Raw genomic sequence first — 19,938 nt, forward strand, 5'->3', positions numbered from 1 at the left:
TGTGACCTGGACAAGGTGCCAGTCCATCACTGGCCATAATCTATTTATGTCTACAAGCAAATTCACTTTAGTACTAAAGTAACCAAAGGCAAGGATCAAATCTGGTTCCTGGAGCAGTACAAAGGGTTTCTGACTACTTCTTCTTGGTATGGACCTAGTATGGACCTAGATTATCTTTTAAAATGAAGATTAAAAAGCCAATCCATTTCTGATCCAGAATGAAATGAAATGTCTCAATAAAACTGGAATGTTTTTTCTCTTTGGACCAACTAAAAATGATAAACTCCAAGACCATACGGGTACCATAAGGCTCAACTTCGCAATAATGATGTAGCCAAAAGCTGCAATGAATCGAGGTGACTCAATATATCAGGAGGTTTATGATGAAATCTTAGAAAATCCCAGGATAGTCTTCAAAAGTCATGTATACACAGCAACTGGTGCTAAAGCAAAGGTCAGAATTAATCGGGGCTCTGTGCCGAGGTGGATCTTCAGAACCGCTAGACTCTGTACTAGACTTACTGCTTTCTTGGGACATACTCAGTTGGGAAGAATATCAAAACATCCAAGGACTTGCTAAACCCCTATGCACTAAGTGCAGAGACCTTCTGGACTTGGTCTACATCAAAGGAGAGGAGGCTTGCAGTCTCCTGCTGGTGGCGTTTGACCAGATTTTACCTGACGCTCAAAAATCAGGACTATGCTTTGGCAAAGGTAACTCAGGGCGAAGGGAACCTAGACCTTCCACCAGTGCTAGTCAGACTTTGCTGACAGACAGACCAGCACTGGTTAGGAAGATTCGGGATCATCTTGATGGGGCGCTGGATGCACTGCTGGAATCTGACTGCTTTGCTTCAGTAGATTGTGATGAAGTGCTGTTACCTGTATACACACCTTCACAAAAGGTAAGCAACACCTACATGGCTTAGAGAAGGTTATAGCCCAGTGCTTCGTATATTGTTTTAATTTCCTGAACTGCAGTAAGGTTTATGCATTTACATATAGGGATAATATGTATATAGTGTGGATTGCATGTTGAGAACTTCCATCCATTTTCATACATTAATTTATTCAGTTACTGCAAACACCCAAATTACTTTTGACCCAGTCGTCGATGTTTCTTGATCAATAGCTTACAAGATGTCTTAGGGTCTTAGGAACCATCTTTGGGCACTTATTTTATTATATTATAGATGTAATAATATATAGATACCAAAATATTTTGAATCTTCTAGTCAAAATGCCTGTCTTGTTTTATTGTTTTTTCTCTGGTTAGGTAAGAAAACTACTCGATCAAGTGAGGTTTAAAGGAGAGAACGCTGCCGGTGTCTTACTGCAATATCTACACCACATCGATGTGAAATCAGAACCTGTAAAAAAAGAAAAGCAGCTTCCTGAAGGTACGGATGTGGTTTTTACTTGCGCTTATAAGTGTGATCTTTGTTTTACTCTTTAACAAGAGCTATGATTGTTAGATTGTACATCAGATTACATCTTTTACTTCCTTTTCTTACTAACTGAAATTGTAGTTTCACTCATGTTTAATGTCTTTGTGTCATCAATCTAAGTTTCAAATCAGATCATTTCAGGTTATAAAGAACGGAGAGCATTAATCACTCTAAATCTATTTATTGTTTTTAGTTGAAAGATAATGTTTATACTTATTCACAGGTCCACAGGAGTATAATATTACTTTATTATTACAGTAACACGGGCACATATCATTCACCTTATATCATTTTACCTGTTAGAAATGGGTGTGACAGAAACAACTGAATTCAGTCATTAGGAGAGGTGTCCACAAACATATAGTGTGTCATATTTATAGTATGTTTTATTCCTTGAACATACAGGTCCATAATGTGCAACATTTCTCTAAATGCTCCAAAATGATCCCAAAGCACTAAGCCATTAAATAAATACATTAAAACCAAAATGTTCCTAATTATTCTTTATTCGATTGCTGCAGCTAGGCGAGTGTATACGACAAGACAAACCTGTCCCCCTGGTTAATCCACTTTTTCACATAACATTCATATACGTCCTGGAATATTTACTATTTTGCATGAGAGCACAGCATGCCTGCCAAGAAAATGATTCTAGATAGTTTAGATCAGTGGTTCTCAACTATTTTTTCTCTTTGACCCCCCTGTGTTTCAAAAAAAATTTCAGCAAGGATAACAAAATGTATTTTCTTTTTGCTCTTGGGAAACTTGAAAAATCCACAATGAAGGTATTTTATCTTGGTATTTTTTTGATTGTGGTTGATGCAGTTGGTTTACTTCTGGTAAACTTGTGGCAGGAGCTTCCTCACCTGGGTCTACTTCAGCAGGATCTGCATAAACAACTCATTTGGAATCTTTTGTACTCCTCTAGTCCCTTTGGTTGAAAACCACTGGTTTAGACCGTTCTGCTAATAAAGTGAACCTTTCTGGTGTATTTTGCAATCCACATTAACACAATAACTTTTGTAATTTTTCCTTTCTTTATTCCTGACCGCACTTTTCTCCAGAGTGTCTCCTCTACCGGACGAAGCTGTGCAGTTCTGTCTCGGCTCAGTCACACTTCCTCAGCACTTACGGTGGAACTGGAAGGTTTTCCCTGGATGATATCTACACAGAGGGTGTTCTAGAACTAGTCCAGTCCGACAGACAGGGTCTAACTCTGAGTCTTCCAGATGTGGTTGGTCTGGTTGGGACTCTGAACAAGGACGCTGATACAATACTGGTTTCGGGCGAGGCAGGTACAGGTAAGAGTACCTTGCTGCAGAGGCTTCACCTGTTGTGGGCCAGAGGTAGCTTGCTGTCGGACGTTCTTCTGCTGTTTCCTTTCAGCTGTCGCAAACTGAACGCTGAGCAGCGAGCGCTTTCTTTGAAGGACCTCCTGTTCCTGCACTGCTGCTGGCCAGATCGGGGTCAAGATGAAATTTTCCAGTTTATACTGGACCACCCACACTCGGTCCTGTTTACCTTCGATGGACTTGATGAGTTTAGGCAGCGTTTCACGGACGAAGAGCGCCTCTGCTGCCCCACTCAGCCAGCTCCTGTATCCACCCTGCTTTTTAATTTGCTCCAAGGTACCTTAATGAAAGGGGTAAAGAAGGTGGTAACCAGCAGACCTGAAGCAGTGGGGTCGGTTTTGAAACAGTATCTTCGCAAGGAAGTTCATCTGAAGGGTTTCTCTCCTGTGGGAATTGATCATTTTGTGAGGAAACATCATGACGATCCTAATGTAGCTTGTCAGGTTATAGAGTCTCTGAAAGCCAACACAGCGCTGCTCGGGCTCTGCCATATTCCCGTCTTCTGTTGGATTGTGTCGAAGTGTTATAAAGAGCTGCTTGGATGTGGGGAAGGAGCTCCTCACACCATCACTGACGTCTACCTCATGGTTCTGAAGCATTTCTTTCAGAAGAAGATGCCTCAGGAACAGAAATCCTTGGGGAAGGGATGGCTTCAGGAACATCTAGAAACAGTGATGAGACTTGGAAGGTTAGCGCTGGAAGGTCTGGAGACTTCTTGTTACATGTTTCCAGAGCCAGAATTGCAGAAATGTGGCATCACGGAGCAGGACATCAACCTGGGCTTCCTTATACCATGTAAGGACATGTCAGACTCTACGGACTGCAAACACTTCGAGTTCCTGCACGTCACCTTGCAGTGTTTCTTCAGTGCTTTAAATATCGTTCTCAACACCAAAGGTCACCGCTCTGTGATCCCAAAGCTTTTCCATTCTCAGTGCAAACAGCCCCGAGTGCTTAATCACGTGTGTCTCGGACGCTGCATCAACCACCGTGGAGCGGCTGATCCCAACGCAGCCGAGACCCTAAACCAGCAGATCGCCGCGAAGTTCGTCGCAGGACTTCTGTCGCAGCACCATCGCAGCCAGCTTCTACAGTCCTGTCCGGCCGCCACACTTCATCAAAAGTCGAAGCAGGTCATGAAGTGTTTGTCCAAGGGCATTCAGAGGCACTTCAAGTCCATCCCACAACCCGTGCAGGGTGAGAAGAAGAGCATGCACGCCATGCCCAGTTTTGTTTGGCTCATCAAGTGCATCTACGAGATGCAGGAGAGCGATATCGCCAAAGGTGCCATGGCCAGACTGCAGGTGGAGCACCTGAAGCTGACGTACTGTAACGTCGGGCCGGTGGAGTGCACCGCGCTCGCCTATGTTCTCAGACACCTGCGGCATCCCGTCGGAATCCAGCTGGACTTCAACACGGTGGGGGATGTGGGATTGGAACAGCTCCTGCCATGTCTACACATCTGTCACTCCCTCTAGTAAGACGTCATTCCCAGATCGTGCATGTTTTGAATAATTTTACAATAGGTATCTTTAAATATAGACTTTATATATAAAGGCTCACAAAATGTTTCTTGAAACTGTGTCCCTATTTAACCCTCCTGTTATGTTTACGGGTCAAATTGACCCATCTTAATGTTTCAAAATCTAAAAAGATATAGTTAAAAGTATTTTTTGGTATGAAACTTCATTGATTTCACTTATTAAGCCAAGCAGAAGGAGTTAATAATGAGATTTAAAAAATGATTATTGGGATTTTTTGGTTTCTGACACTTTTGCATAATTAAACATGCTCTGGGTCAAATTGACGAGAAACGAACATAACAGGAGGGTTAATTTGTACGTGTATTTAGTTTTATTTAATTGGGACTAGGTTAAATACTGTAGTAATAGACTAGGTTAAAACATTGTTTTTTTCATCCTATTTGTTATTGTCTCAATATAACAACCATCTAACCTTATTCTATAGTCATAGATTGTTGGATTGTATAGTATGTAGTTTTTTACCTGTTTGTGCTCATCATTACAGCTTGAGGAACAATAACATATCAGATGAGGGAATACGCAAGCTTGTGGAGAAGGCAGTACACTGCGAAAGCTTTAAGAAAGTGGCGTGAGTATTACTGAACCTTTAGATCAGAATCTGTACATTTATTCTGTATCATAAATAAAAGCAGAATTACAATAAAAGTTGTGGTTTTTGTGACCTGCGCAGGTTGTTCAACAACAGACTAACAGATGACTGTACAAAGCATTTTGCTTGGCTTCTTAAGACCAAGAACTTTCTTGCACTAAGGTATTATTCAGAAATATTTTGGAATTTTTAATGCATGCATTCGAGTCTCTAAACAAGTATCGTACATGTTAGTAACATCAGATCTTGCACTCATATACAGACTTGGGAACAATAAGATCACATCAGTGGGGGCACAGCAGTTGGCAGAGGGGCTCAGATACAACAAGTCGTTGCAGTATCTTGGGTAAGTTTTATTTTTTAACCATTTAAAATGAAACTTATTCTTAACAGGGTATTCTGCAGGAGCATTGAAGGTACAGGACTGAGAAATTAACCCAAGAGCATGCTACATTACACACTATATGGCCATAGGTTTGTGGACACCCCTCCTAATGATTGAATTAGGTCTGCTACATCCATTTCTAGCAGGTGTATAAAAATGATATAAGGTAAATGATATGTTTTTGACACTGTGGCAACAGCTTGGGGATTTCCCCCTTTCCCTTTCAGCATGATTACATCCCTGAGCACAAAACAAGCTCTATAAAGACGGGGTTTGACTAGCTGTATGCAAAGGATCTAGGGATGAATAAAACTTGGACTGCAAGCCAGACCTTCTGTCCTTTTCAACATCAGTGCCTGACCTCACTGACTCTATATACTGAATGGGCACAGATTCCCACAGACACACTTCAAAGTCTAGTAGAAAGGCTATCTAGAAGAGAGGATGATATTAAAGCTACAAAAAGAAAGGGGGAGCAATTTAGTATAAATGTGCACATGGTTTAGGAACGGGATGTCCTACAAGCTCATGGTCAGGTGTCCCATATAGTGTAGCTATAGCGTATGCAGGGCAGAACAGTGATTAAATGTTACAGTAAACTTTACGCTTTACTTAACTTAATGCTGTGTGTGTTTTTCCAGGCTGTGGGGAAATAAAATTGAAGACAAAGGCACTGAGGCTTTAGCTGATGCACTGAAGGACAGCACTTCTTTAATATGGTTAAGGTATGCATGTTTTCACAGGACACTTTATTAGGAACAGCATCCGTAAAATGAAGGGATGACAACAAAAGATTGGATCATCTAACAGTATGATGTCATGTTCATATTTCTGAGAAACTTGAATTGTAATGAGTAGTGTGTGTTCTGCTGTCACCCACAGCTTAGTGGAAAATGGTGTAGGTAGTGCAGGAGCGTGTGCTCTTGCAGAGCTCGTCAGGAAGTGCACAACGCTTACGGGACTCTGGTAAGTTGAACAAAGGTATGCTTTTTAAAATATATATATATCATCAGCCGTCAGTTAGACCACACAAAGATTAATGATGAGGAAGGTAAGAGAGAAGCCAGCATTCATTAAAAAAGAGCTGCAGGATGACCTAAAAACAGCAGGAACAGTATCACACTTTGCACAGCACTCATCTCTCCTCCTACAATTCACGTCTAAAATATGTGTTTAGACCAATCAGCGCAATGGTCATAAGTATCGTGATATTGGGATGCTTGTCTACAATTCGTATTAGGGTATTACATGTAAAAGAAACGTGAACCAAAAAAAACCTTTAATCAGGACCCCAACTACTCCAAACCCAGACCATGGGTCGAGTGATTTTTTAAAGAGGGACCTTTGTAAACAATTTACCAGGGAGAACGAGCTAAAAAAAACGCTATAACTCCAGGGTGTGAGTCACATTCACAGATTTCTATTTTTATTTCATTACTCATTACAGCAGTCACATAAATACACCCTAGTTCTTGATGAGCCTGTTAATTAATCTGGTTTAATGTGCCTTTATTTCCCTTCTTGTTTCTATATTTTTACCTGCTGTATTTCTCAGGTTAAACCAGAACTGCATTGGCAGGGACGGTGTGGAGTGTCTGATTAAGGCTTTGAAAGATAACACCACTGTTAAGGAAGTTTGGTAAGAACCATTACTAACCTTTAATACGTAAATTAAACGTGTTGTGCCATTATATTTATAATTTGCCCATTTAGTGCACGTCCCTTAAAAGTGTGTGTAAACTGTTGACTGTAACTTGCCTCTATTAAGATCTAATGTATGTATGTGACAGATAAACTTTGATTTGATTTGATTTGAAGTTGTATTAAACCATTTCTGGTGTGATTTGTTGTCGCAGGTTGAGGGGAAACAATCTGAGCCCGGAGGACGAACTTGAACTTAGTCAGCAGGAAAGCAGACTGACCTTCTGAAGAGGAAGCTACACAGTGGTGGCAATTATAAGAAATGTGCATATTAGACCTATAAGACCTGGATTATACTTGCTGCTGTGTGTATACATTTGCTGCGGGACCCAGGTCTGTAGCGGTGCCATTGTAGTAAATTGAAATACCTCCACTAGCCTTATCACACCACAAGTAAATCAGATTATATTATATATTATATAGTCTAAATCACACAACAAGTGTTCAATCACTTCTTTTTATTATTTAATATACTTGTAGTGCTTATATCCACTTTGAATTTACACCCAGTGGCTTGTGACTTTATATTTATGCAAATGAACAGACAGTATAAATCTGTAGGCATTAACAAATATATTTAAATAATGCAATTGTAATCCATTATTATTCTGTAATTTTATAATGAAATGCTACCGGTATTCATTTTTCCTCCAATAATTAATTAATAATAGTCCTTAGAGTTTTCCATGGTGCCCCTAACGTATCGATAACGTATTTATACTCCTCTCCTGATGGGTACCTTTCAGCAGTAAGATCTGGTAGATGTTCTGACTGCTCCATGCAGACTATGGCTATCATGGCCATACGTGCACATGTACGTGCGGTCTTGCAAGTAAAATCCAGGCTTAACAACATCACAGCTGGTTTAGATGAACAGCTAATTTTCTAAACGTTACAATTTTAGAAACGTCTGGTTTCTAAAGTTCTTTAATAAAGTTTCTTGGTTGTTCTAAGAATGTTTTTTTTAGTGTTTATATTCTGAACATTTTGTGAACAATGTTCTAAGAACATTGTAGTACATAGTAGTAATAATACACAAATACTTTTGTGAAAAGTCAAGTGAAAGAAACTACCGCTTTCTGTGTTTTTTGTCTTGTTAAACAAGATGTTTTTATTTTTTAAAGGTGGACTGTTTTTTATTGTGTGTGCTCAGGTCGTTTTTTTTACTTAAATTATTATTTTTTATATACTTTTAGTTCCAAAAGACACAAAGGTTCAAATGTATTTTATCAATAAAAGCATTAAGAAAACATTTTGTTACTCAGTTATTTTGTTATTTGTATGTCAGTTATTTTGTCACCATTTTTATACTGTATAAACTAAAATTACAAATGCTAATTAAGCATATATTAAATAATTAAAATATTATTTTAATTAGACATTTGAAAAAAAACATTCGTCCAGCTAGTTAAAATGATTAATTATTAATTAATATTTAATTCCTGATTTCAGGAGCCTTGTTTTTAAAAAGGCTAAATCCCGACTGGGTTATAATGTAGTGCACTAAATAGGACGTAAAGATCAATCAGTGTAGTGCGCTTATATAGGGACTAAGGAGCTATTTGAGATTCAGCCTTTAGTTTCCGTAAAGCCCGTAACCAAACAAGTGGAAAACCCCAGGAGGCGGGATTTACGAACAAACAGCCAATCAATGCCCGAGAAATCATCTTTTGACCAATCAGAGACGGGTACTCGTGGCCCTGAACGTTAGCCAGAATAGGCACAGTGTGTGAATTATTTACATGTAAATTATTGCGTATTTGCTCAATGTGGAATTGTTGTGTTTTATTAATTGAATAATTGTTGGATTCTTTTAGTAGATATTTATAAAGTTCAAACAGACGTGGTGTAGAAAGGCTGGTTAATTTGTAGTTGTTGTACAGTAATGCTAGTAAGCTAGTTAGCGACTCGAATAGGAACAGTGGCAAGTAAAGCTAACGTAGCTAGCTAGCAGAAGCAGCTACATTAGCTCTGCTGTGTAAACATGAATAAATCGCTTCTGGAGTGAAAAGAGGAAAAATAAAGGAGCAGATCTGAGACGAAACGTTTTTCTTTCAAGGAGGAGCTGCATTGAGGTAACGTGTTCATTGCTGTCAAGGGGTTTCAGATCTAATTCAGTGTCATTCATCTCATTAACTTCATTTAATGCTCATCTGTCAATATTGTGTGATTCAGTGAACAACAAATAAGCAACATTTGTATTGTGTGAAAGGGTTTATGTCAGTGATGTTATCAGAATGAGCTTTCATTCATTCCAAACTATGTGCTTTGATATGGATATCATCCCTAATTGTGGCTCTGATTGCTTTAAGTCCTCTGTTATTGCTTTCTACAACAGTTTAGAGTGTGTCTGCAGGAATTTGTGACCAGTCAGTCTAAGGGCCAAGGGCTGAAGTCCAGGAAGCCTCATTTAGATGTGCAGGCCTCCGGAGTTATTCCTCACTAGACTCTTCAAACTGTGTCTTGATAGATCTTGTTATTCCAGCCACATTTCTTAGTTTCTCCATAGACATACACTGACCACAGACTTGATCCTACTGAAGACCAATAAGGTGTTTTTCAAGGGATGCATGGATATGCTCCTCAAGTACTGATTGATATCGACTAGTGATGCCAAACCTATATAACAAAGCTGATTAATATTTGTCTATAAAGTCTTATGGAAACGTTTGGACACCTTGTCAATTCTGTCTTTTGTTATATTTGTAAGTAGAAATAAGTCAGCATGGCCTTTGCATGGACTTTTACTACTTATTTTAATACCCTAGACAGGGCAGCAATCCATTGCAGGTCATTGCTTTGGTCATCCCTCTCTGCCAATCATCATATTCTGTCTGTGTGGATGCCCGTCCAGCCGATAGCATTGCTGAGATTCAACCCTGGACCGCTGCAACACCTAAGCGGCTTTCCCTGTTTATTTCTGAATGTAACATATTGGAGAATTAAACCATGTGAGATAATAACATGTGGAAAGTAAACATGCGGAGACTGTTTGTTTATTGGTACTATTTTAAGGACGTGGTGATTATTCTCTCTTGGAGAATCAACAAGACATGGGATTTGACCGGAAGTGTCCAAACGTTGGCATCTGTAAATCTAAAATCCAACCGATCCATTTAAGATGATTTTATTTTGGTATCAGACATAGTTCTGTAGTTCTGTAATATGTAAAGCCTAAACAAATTATTCCTGGTTGGATACAGAATAAAGCTGAGTGACCTTTATAACAACGTGAAATGTAATGTGTTGTTATTAAAAGGAAACCAAATGTTTATTCCTGTTAAAAATAGTGACTGTTGATCGCTCATGTGGTGCGGTGTTTGAGCTCTTGAGTCTCACGGGTGTTGCCGGCCAGAATGGACACTCAACCCAAACACACACTTAGCCATGTCTAACAGAGGGAAGGGGGTTCTCCTCTACATCTGACCATCGATTGAAACAGATATAAGCATTTATTCATGAAAGTTGTCCAGCATGAACAGACAGAGCTCATAATGGTTTACTGAAATCTAAAAATAGTTCAGGAAGCTGAGTAAGTCAGTGTTTAGTGGAATGGTTTGGTTTAGTTATTACTAAGTTGATGCTATAATACGGGTTTGTCATTGTGAAGCTGGAAGATTCAAGTGTGTGTGTGTGTGTGTGTGTTTGTGTGAAATCCCCTGCAACTTTGGCAGCAAGGCCTAAAACCCCAGGGGAAATCCGAGCACCGAACACCAGACTGTCACTTTTTCTCACTTCCGTGTGTAATCGTGTGCTAGTGCTGCTGTAGTAATTTTTGGAGCTTGCTTTGCTCTGTTATATACACTCACTAAGCAATTTATTAGGTACAATAACGTGGTAATAACACAGTACTGTGTGTGTTGAGAAGTGTAGCAGGGGCAGCATAATAATAATAAAAAGTCACTTTTAGAAAGCATACTGATCAGTGTATGACTGTTCACTTTTGTTTCCTAGCTCTCAGTGCAGGGCTGATCATGCGAACGGCCCCACACCTCACCCGCTGACCGCTCACGTTTCGACCTGTGTCTGGGCCCCGGCGATGCTGCCATGAGCTCGGCGCTGTGGAGCCAGGAGAAGGGGGCGAGCAGCCCAAGAGACGACTGGCGCTTTTTCATACTGCTGAAGGAATGCGTGGTGGAGAAGGCGGCGCAGAAAGTGGTCCGCGTGCCGCGCGGCAGCCTGGGCCAGGCGTGTCCCGAGCGCACCAGCCTAGGGCGCCCGCTGCCTACCGCCAAGGGCAAGCGCAGCCTGCGCATTCTGGACCAGAGCAACGTGGTGGTGAGCGTGGACGAGCGCGACACGCTGGAGCTAGACGAGACGCTGGCCGAGCTGCTCTTCCCCATCACCAACTGTGAGGAGCGCCACGGGCTGCTGTGCGACACCTCACGCCTCCAGAGGGCTCATGCCATCCGCTGCGGCTCCAGGGTGCGCGTGCAGCTGCGGTCTGGTGACCCACCGTTGCCCGGAGTTGTGAGATTTAAAGGGGCACTGCTGCCTGACCGGGCACTGTCCGGGATCTGGTTCGGCGTCGAGCTACTGGTAAGGAATGACATTGCAGGATTCTTGTTTGTTTGTGGGAGGGAGGGTCAGATAGGGTTCCTTCTTATTGTCATGGGGGGATTCGGGTTCAAATCTCAGCTGTGTTTTCAGCTGACCAGGCGTCTACACAGTCGTCTGAGAGGTGCGCATGGATGAAGCCCAGCGATTTACACCCTCTCCAGGGTGTTCCTGTCTCGCACCCAGTGTTTCCCACTGGAACTGGGGACGCCACGACCCTGACCAGGTCAAAGCGAACTTTGTAGACTAGTACACATGATAACCAAATTTTGGTAAATACACTTAAACTTCTGATCAGTTCTACTATTTGAAATTCACACTCGGTGTGTTTCACCTGCTCTCGGCTGAATGGGACAGAGGCGGCTTCAGCTCCCAGCGCTGAGTGTGCGCAGCGTTCGCCGAGATTCTGAACACGAGCCGAATGAGGCAGAGCTAACGGGACAATGGCGCGTTTGTGTGCTGTGCCGGGGGACGCTGCTGCGCTCAGGACACGGTGTATCCAGCTGCCCTGACTCTCTACACCATGCTTACTGCAGCAGTGGTGTTTTATAAGCAGCTAATCGCAAGCTTTACATTAAATCTGCGCTTACTGTGTGTTTAGTAACTTGGTGCAGAATAAATCTGGTTAATTCAGGTTAGCAGCATTACCCAAGAAAAAGTGAAGGGTTAAAAAAAAAAGCCCGGTACTGAGTACTGGTGAGTACCGGCCCACTTTGAGCACTGTGTGTTTGAATGAACACAAGTAACCACACAAAAAAACAATGGATTTATTACTGTAGCGACACAAGAACAGTCTTAACCCACCTTGCAGCCATAAAAAAACTAAGATTAATATATATAAAGACATGATAAAATAAGCAGACAGAAACATAATACCTGTCTTGCCATAAAATGATACATACGCAGCATTAAAATCCAAATAAATCAATACAAATAAATATTACTGTAGCGTTTAAACTGCACTGCACGACTTTAGTTGCTTATTTGTTGGAATGTCTGTGCAGTCGCAATCCTGCAATATAAACGCCACCCTGGACAAACCCAAGGTTAAAAAAGGGTAGGTTGCTGTGGGTGAATAAATAAACGAGGAATTTCTAGGAGGAAAGGCACTATTATCCTGGAGAGATTCCCCCTTCAGACATAGCCAGTTCTGAGCAAAAGCAGCACTATTTACTAGAGATCTGAACCCGGATCCGAGCAGTCGTACGCTAGCCGTGGGCTAGTAGTAGGTTTTCCTCTGACTCTATTTCTCCACCTGTCTCTTTGTCCGTCTCTCAGGAGGAGGGTCGCGGTCAGGGTTTCACCGAGGGCTCGTACCAGGGCCGGCAGCTGTTCCGCTGCGAGGACGAGTGCGGCGTGTTCGTGGCCGTCGATAAACTCGAGCTCTGGGAGGACGAGGAGCTGGAGGTGGATCACCTGAGCCTGGTGGATAACGAGCCGGAGGCGGAGGGAGATTACCCGCCGCTGGAGATCAACTCGCGCGTGATGGTGCAGACGCGCGACGGGCCCGAACGCGGCACCGTCATCTTCTGCGACCTGTTACCTGGGAACGAGAGCCTCGGCTATTACGTCGGGGTTTATATGGTACGAGAAGGGAGACGGCATGATGTATACAGATGTACGTACAGCAAGTGTGTTAAAGTGCGTGTGCAGTAGTCTTAAACAGAGGGATGTAGGAACGGTCCCTGTTTAGGAGCCTGGGGAAAGAAGCTGTGGAGGTGGCGGTCGGTCTGGAAACCAGTACAAAGTTTCAGAAATTGGCGAACACGTGCGTTTTTTATTTTCACCTCAGCCGTAGGTCACTGAAGACTGCGCGATGTCCTTTCTTCAGTTCTGGTGCTCCGTGTGCAGGAGGCCAGGGGCCCACTCGCCGTCGGCCACTAACAAAGGACCAGTCAGACCTTAGAGAGGGCGGATGGAGGGATGAAAAGAGCGAGAGAGGGACAGAATGAGCAGTGTCGTGGCCTGCAGCCAAACGCTCGACGACTACTATGACACACTCCACCACTCCTTTCAGGCACAGCCCTTCAGCCCTAAGTCAAGACTGAGAAATTCAGTTAGGCAGAGCGTATAGAGACTGGTGCTGATTTCAACAGCTTAGATATACCTAATGATTACGGGCTGAATAGGAAAGTCTCGAGTCCTCATTGGACAGACGAGTGGAGTGGTTTTGTTTGGTTGCAGAGATGAAAAATAGTTGTGTAGCGCTCACTTGATCCTATGAGTACGGCAGTATTCAGGCGAATTTCGGAACAATCGGCGCTTCTGTCGCTTGATCTTGAGGCGGAAGAGTAAAGGATGCCGTGTAGTAAGAGCTGTGTAAACAAACAAAGCCGTTCTCAGGTTCGCTCGGCGATGTGCGTGCATTCCGAGCCCTAAATAACAGTGCTTGGCTTGGTGTGAGTGATGAGCTAGTCCAGCGTCAGTAATAGGGTGCTATACGTCTCGCCCTCAGGACAATCCTATCGGAGACTGGGACGGCTATTTCGATGGGAAACAGCTGTGTAATTTCGCCAGCCACGATCACACCCGTCTCGTGCCCATCTGTGATATCATGCCAGGTAAGTGTTTGCCAGTTTGGCCATGCCGTGTGCTTCTTGTGACACACATCCAGCCAGATATTTTACTTGTTTTTTTGGTAAATAACACATTCCTAGTGCGTGAATTCACTACAAAGACTAAGAAATGTTATAAATATTTAACATTCTACTCAAATTGTTGAGCTGATTGTATGATTTGTAGTAAAAACGTTCTATAAGATTCCAAAAACAGCAAACTGTGCATGCCAGTGCCTATTTCGTAACAGTAAGGCATGTGAGACGCTTGCATGGCGCAGTCTTAGCAGAGCCTTCGACCTGTCCGGCGTCCACACAGACACAAAAACGATCGGCCGTGCTTATGGGCGAGAGGGTCGGACGTGGGTCTCTTCCCGTTGCCGCCCCGATATGCGATGCGATCTCCGGGACTGGTCCGAGTCACATGGAGCGTAGCGTGGCTCTGTGTAAAGTGTGTTTGTGTATGTGCGTGTGTGTGTGTGTGTGTGGGTGAGGGAGAATGCATTCATGATTGTGACATTCAGTGGTCAGTCAGCAGACAGAAGTGCTTTTGTCTGTAAAGCTTCAGATTTTAGCTGATGTGTTACGTTTCTGTGTGTGTGTGTGTGTGTGTGTGTGTTACATTTCTGTGTGTGTGTGTGTTACGTTTCTGTGTGTGTGTGTCTGTGGAACACACAACACATTGTGGGTTATAAGTGGCCGATTTTCAGATTCAGATTTTTAGTGTTAGCGCTGCCACAAGCTGCCAAAATCCACCAATAGCAGGGCAGCATTTTTGATCGAGGGCAGTGGTAGCTCGGTGGTTTCTAATTACTATACTAGTAATTAGAAGGTTGCTGGTTCAAGCTCCACCACAAGGACCTTAAGAGTCAAGGCCCTTAACCCTGAATTGCTTGGATAGTATACGGTCAAGATACACCCAAAAAAGACCTGTCTGTCTGCTTCTGATTATTAATAATAGTTTTTTGGATCTCTCCTACCCTACACTGCAATACGAGCATGATAGCTGTCTGCCTGACAGTCGGGTTGACTTGTATCTGTGTTTGCGTGTTGGTTTGTTGCAGAATACCCCATGCAGGACCAGAGGTCGTCCAAAACTAGCTTTACTTTAAGAGGGAGCACTGAGAAGTTGGGGAGCCAGGCCAAACCAAAGAACAAAGGTACGACACTTGGCTACTCGGCTCAAACTCTCTTCAGTTTTGGCCCTGATTTCTCTACCTCTTTGCTAACATTTCCTTTTTCTCTCTTGACCAAGCTAACACGCATGAGCTGATGCTCTCTGACACACTCGCATGTCCAGATCTTTGTACTGTTTGATGCTCTTCTGCCTGCTTCTCTCAGATTCAGTTGCTTGAGAAGAATGACCTTAGTTTTGGTTATTTTATATACACTATATGTCCAAAAGTATTTGGACACCTGACCATGAACTTGTTGGACAACCTATTTTTAAAAAGGATGATCTTAAAATCATTGAAACCATTGAAAAGGCTTCTTAGTAGACCTTAGAGTATGTCTGTGTATGGGAATTTGTGCCCATTAAGTCAAAAGAGCATTTTCATGACTTCATATGTAGGTTTTTTGTATTTATTATTTATTTAGTATTATAATCTTGACTTTTTGTGTCAATCCTAGTGTCTGTTTTAGTGGCACTGTATCATAAAGAACAGCCACGTGCACACACACACACACACACACACACACTGACCCTCTCTGTTCTGAATGTGTTATTCCGGGTTAGGTCTGCAGGCTGCCAGCAGGAGCAAGTCCGAATTTTATTATACGCTAAACGGCAGCTCGGTCGATTCACCGGCTCAGTGCAAATCCAAAAGCACGTGGTACATAGATGAAGGTAAAGAAACAGTTCAGATGTCAACGATTAGCGGGAATGCAGAAGTGATTGACGTTGATCTCATCAGCAAGATTACAGCCAATGGTTTGACAATAGTAAACGATAAGGTTAAAATTATAAGTGTCTGAATTAATCATCAACTGTTCAATAACAAATATCAGCTAAATAATAAAAATAAACTAATACAATTAGATCACTAAAGTTAATATTTATTTATTTATTGATCTCAGTAATCAATGCCTGCTTGACACCCAATATGATCAAGGAGAGCCTGATCACCTCACCCCTCTGACATGTGTCTAATCTGGGGCCGCTTCTTATCAGCTGCCAGTTTTGGTTCCCACACAGAGCCGTATCACGCATGTAGGCTCCATGTGACGGCTCAGTGTGACTCGGACCAGTCCCGGAGATCACATAATACCATGGCAGGGGTAAGGGGGGTAGTCTTAGACCTTCCCAGGCCTTGCGCTCAGTGTTTCCCGGTGAAATTGGACCTGTGGAGACCCTGATCAGGATAAAGTACTGCATCCCAAAGCTCATATTATCTTCTAAAATGCGTTTTCAGAACAATAATGACATACGTTTTTTGGATACAGCCAGGTCAGCCTGGGAGCTTTTACTACGTGACTACATGGCATCTCGCCCTCTGTTTGGCAACTATAAAAATCTTATTGCTAAATCATATATTCAGCATGATATAGTGTAAACTAAACATTAGCTTGTAAAAATCTGAATGATTCACTTTGGAATCTTGCTGCTAAGATTCTTCAGCATTTCGACCGCATGACGATTACATCTGTGGGAGTTTCCAGTCATGATTGTTCACCCAGCATTGCACATGTCACCTGTACAAAGCAAAGTGTCTCGGGGGTGTCGTTGGTGGAATTATTACAGGTACGAGATGGGGAATTTACTGTGTTTGCATGAGAAATGAGTCACTGCATTGGTCCTGTGGTTCCACCGTGAAGTCTGCTGGTTCCTTTCATTCTTTTCACTGTCATCTGTCCTGTACCAGCTTTTATTTCTTCTTCATGTCTTCATATTTTGGTAACGTATGTTGGATGCAAATTCAGGTCATACATCAATGCGGAAAATTATTTTTTTACTGTGGTTGCGCAGTATGTGTATCATTTTTGAATACATAAGATAAGATAAGACTATATTGATCCCCTAGGGGGAATTCACTATTTACAGCAGTACAAAAGAAGGGTGGTAAAACAGAAAGGAAAAGACAATTAAGTGTAAACCTTAAAAAATTAAGATGCAGACTTAAGAGCTGCTAGAGATAAAATTACATACATAGTGTGTAGTTATTTACTTCTATTGCATTGTTTTCCACATTGATGCATGATCAGTTATATCACGTTAATGCCGATGATAGTGATTGATTCTTGTCACTTGTCTCTCCTGCCAGTGGGCGAAGATCCGGCCAAGTCTCTGACAGAAACGCCTCCTGACTTTAACCAAGCCTCAACGCCTCCTAGGGCGCCCCTCACCGCCCCCTCGCTGTCCAGTGACAGTAAGTTCCACTCGTTGCCCTTTAGCCTGTCTCGCAAGAGCGGCCCCAATGAGAGCATGAACCATGGGCCGCTTTCACTGTCCGTCCAGTCTGTCATGGGAGAGCAGCCGGAGTCCCCGGCCCCTCTGACTGCCCCATCTCCAAGGCCGGCTTCACCTCCCAAAGGACAGCCAGGCTTAGAGGTCGGTTCGCTGGTGGAAGTTAAGGAGAACCCGCCCCTGTGTGGGGTGATACGATGGGTCGGCCTGCCGCCGGGTCTTCTGGAGCCTCTTGCAGGGCTGGAGCTGGTGAGTGTGTGTTTGTTTTTTAATGAGAAATCATTTCTAGAGGCTGTTGGGTCTGTTTGATTATGTGTATGTACATATATCTGGCACTGCTGGGTGGCACAGCAGTGTATTACACCTAGCCCACCACTGCTGAGGTTCGGGTTTGGTGCTATTGGCTAGCCAGGCGTCTAAACAGACATGATAGGATGTCTGAGGGGGCATGGGAGTGGCCAAAGCCCCATGATAGACTGGCATTGTGCCTGTCCCATTCTGCCTTGTGCCCAGTGCTACTTGGTGAAACCAGACCTTTTTTATAACCTGGTGTCCAGTCATTAATTACTCCTTTTGCTATTTAATTAATGTGAATTAATGTGTGTGTGTGTAGGAAGAAGAATGTGTAGGATGCACCGACGGCACATTTAAAGGCACGCGCTACTTTACCTGCCCTCCAAAGAAAGCTCTGTTCGTCAAGCTGAAGTGCTGCCGCCCAGATTCCCGCTTCCCCTCACAGCACCACTCGCCCAATCCCATCGAACGCTGCAATTCCATAGGTACAGACGCTATACAACAGGAAGTGAGCGCTACGACATTGTACTAGTGTGCCACTGAATCTGTGTTCGTTACTTTGGTGTGTGTGTGTGTGTGTGTGTGTGTGTACTGTAGCGTTCGGTGGATACCTGAGCGAGGTAGTGAACGAGAACACGCCCCCTCGGACGGAGGACGACGGCCTGGAGGTGATGATCGGCAAGAAGAAAGGCATTCAGGGACACTATAACTCCTGCTACCTGGACTCGACTCTCTTCTGGTACACACTGTTACACAGTTCTAACACCCTGTTTACCCCCTATTTTATAATTTCAGACAGACAGGAAATCCTATGAAGTGTTTGGTACTTCTGGCGACCCCTGCTGACCTTTAAAGGTCACAGGCTGACCCGTGATGTGATTAAAGCCACAGAAGCTGCAGATTCTGGTTAAAAAAATGTATATGGAAGCTTACGCTCTTGCCAGTGCCTTGACCTGACAGTAGAGGTCACTGTTGCAGAAGCAAAGAGATGATTGGCTGTCCAGCCTTTCTTCGCTCAGACAAGGCCTACTGGGTCTGTCTAACTGCTCTACAAGCACCTCTAGGCCTTAAACTTGAGTCTTTATGGTGGTGGGTGGTGACAATGCAGTTCCAGTTGGTCCTTTTTTAGTGTTAGAATTGCTCCAGCTCAGGTTCTTAATGTTAATTATATGGCCAAAAGTATTTGGACACCTGACCATGGGCTTGTTGGACGTCCCAGTTTCGGTGGAACGGATGTCCCAATACTTTTGACCATTAAGGCTTGCAGAACTTTGCCTGGGTAGAATAATAATCTATTTCCTTCTTTCTTTCTCTCTTCTCTCAGTCTGTTCTCATTTAGTTCTGTGTTGGATACGGTGTTACTGAGGCCTAAGTCGAAAACGGATGTAGAATATTACCTAGAGACACAGGAGCTGCTACGCACTGAAATAGTCAACCCACTGCGAATGTACGTCACACACACACACATGCATATGTACAAGTTACAGTTGCAAGTGCTGCAGTTATAATAAAATATGGACATATGTGCACGTTTCAGACATGGTTACGTTTGTGCCACTAAGATAATGAAGTTGCGAAGGATCCTAGAAAAGGTGGAGGCAGCATCAGGGTTCACATCAGAGGAGAAAGGTGAGATATTTTCTTATGCGTTATGCTCCCAGTGTTTTAAAGCTGTCCTCACACCGAACATGTTTCTGTTTACTACATGCTGCACCTGTGTATAATCTGTCATAAACAGTTTATGACTTCTTAACGATCTGGAAATGCTTGGCGCTTGAGTTGTTACATATTTAAATATGAAATCCTTTAACATGGCTCAGCTGCTGATAGAGTTCGGTAGTGAGCCATGTTGGAGTCGTGCCCCTCTGCTTTGCTAGTTTTGGCCAGCAGATGAGACACCGAGATCATCATGATGGATGTGTCGGTTCCTTTTAATTATCAGTGATCCGTGCCTCATTAGCACTAATTGCGCACCAGGTGGGAGGCCTTCTATATAACACGGTTTCTCTGGTCCAGATTTGCCAGCTCCTTTGTCTAGTAAACTTGGTTTTCTGCTGCCGTATGAGGCCAGCACACTTTTCCACCCTGGGAGAGCGAGTTGCTCCAC

At 43.0% G+C, this 19,938-nt stretch overlaps 2 protein-coding genes across 3 annotated transcripts in view; both read left to right on the forward strand.

Annotated features, from left to right (window-relative positions):
• The first annotated feature begins 366 nt into the window (after positions 1-366).
• nod2 (nucleotide-binding oligomerization domain containing 2) lies at positions 367-7,553 on the forward strand. Its single transcript, XM_062989547.1, has 10 exons — positions 367-905; positions 1,277-1,400; positions 2,513-4,277; positions 4,829-4,912; positions 5,015-5,095; positions 5,196-5,279; positions 5,960-6,043; positions 6,201-6,284; positions 6,874-6,957; positions 7,175-7,553. The coding sequence occupies exons 1-10, from the start codon at positions 423-425 to the stop codon at positions 7,245-7,247; spliced, it is 2,946 nt and encodes a 981-aa protein (XP_062845617.1). The 5' UTR covers positions 367-422; the 3' UTR covers positions 7,248-7,553.
• Positions 7,554-8,851: 1,298 nt separating this feature from the next.
• The window catches only part of cylda (cylindromatosis (turban tumor syndrome), a), a 33,603-nt gene continuing 22,516 nt past the window's right edge, over positions 8,852-19,938 (forward strand). Inside the window, exons 1-11 of one of the 2 annotated variants that reach the window (XM_062989499.1) lie at positions 8,852-9,094; positions 10,974-11,558; positions 12,855-13,160; positions 14,032-14,137; positions 15,196-15,291; positions 15,870-15,980; positions 17,395-17,786; positions 18,151-18,316; positions 18,429-18,570; positions 19,156-19,278; positions 19,369-19,460. In XM_062989499.1, coding sequence (XP_062845569.1) covers positions 11,067-11,558; positions 12,855-13,160; positions 14,032-14,137; positions 15,196-15,291; positions 15,870-15,980; positions 17,395-17,786; positions 18,151-18,316; positions 18,429-18,570; positions 19,156-19,278; positions 19,369-19,460 — 2,026 coding nt within the window. In that variant the 5' untranslated portion in view covers positions 8,852-9,094; positions 10,974-11,066. The remainder of the gene's footprint in view (positions 9,095-10,973; positions 11,559-12,854; positions 13,161-14,031; positions 14,138-15,195; positions 15,292-15,869; positions 15,981-17,394; positions 17,787-18,150; positions 18,317-18,428; positions 18,571-19,155; positions 19,279-19,368; positions 19,461-19,938) is intronic. The other variant, XM_062989500.1, reaches the window with a different exon arrangement.

Source organism: Trichomycterus rosablanca, chromosome 27 (genome assembly GCF_030014385.1).
Source record: "Trichomycterus rosablanca isolate fTriRos1 chromosome 27, fTriRos1.hap1, whole genome shotgun sequence".
Lineage (NCBI taxonomy): Eukaryota > Metazoa > Chordata > Actinopteri > Siluriformes > Trichomycteridae > Trichomycterus > Trichomycterus rosablanca.

Coding starts and splice junctions, on each gene's coding strand:
- nod2 (XM_062989547.1), top strand. CDS start 423: ATGTATACACAGCAACTGGTGCTAAAGCAAAGGTCAGAATTAATCGGG. Junction 906..1,276: donor TATACACACCTTCACAAAAG/GTAAGCAACACC, acceptor TTCTCTGGTTAG/GTAAGAAAACTACTCGATCA. Junction 5,280..5,959: donor AAGTCGTTGCAGTATCTTGG/GTAAGTTTTATT, acceptor GTGTTTTTCCAG/GCTGTGGGGAAATAAAATTG.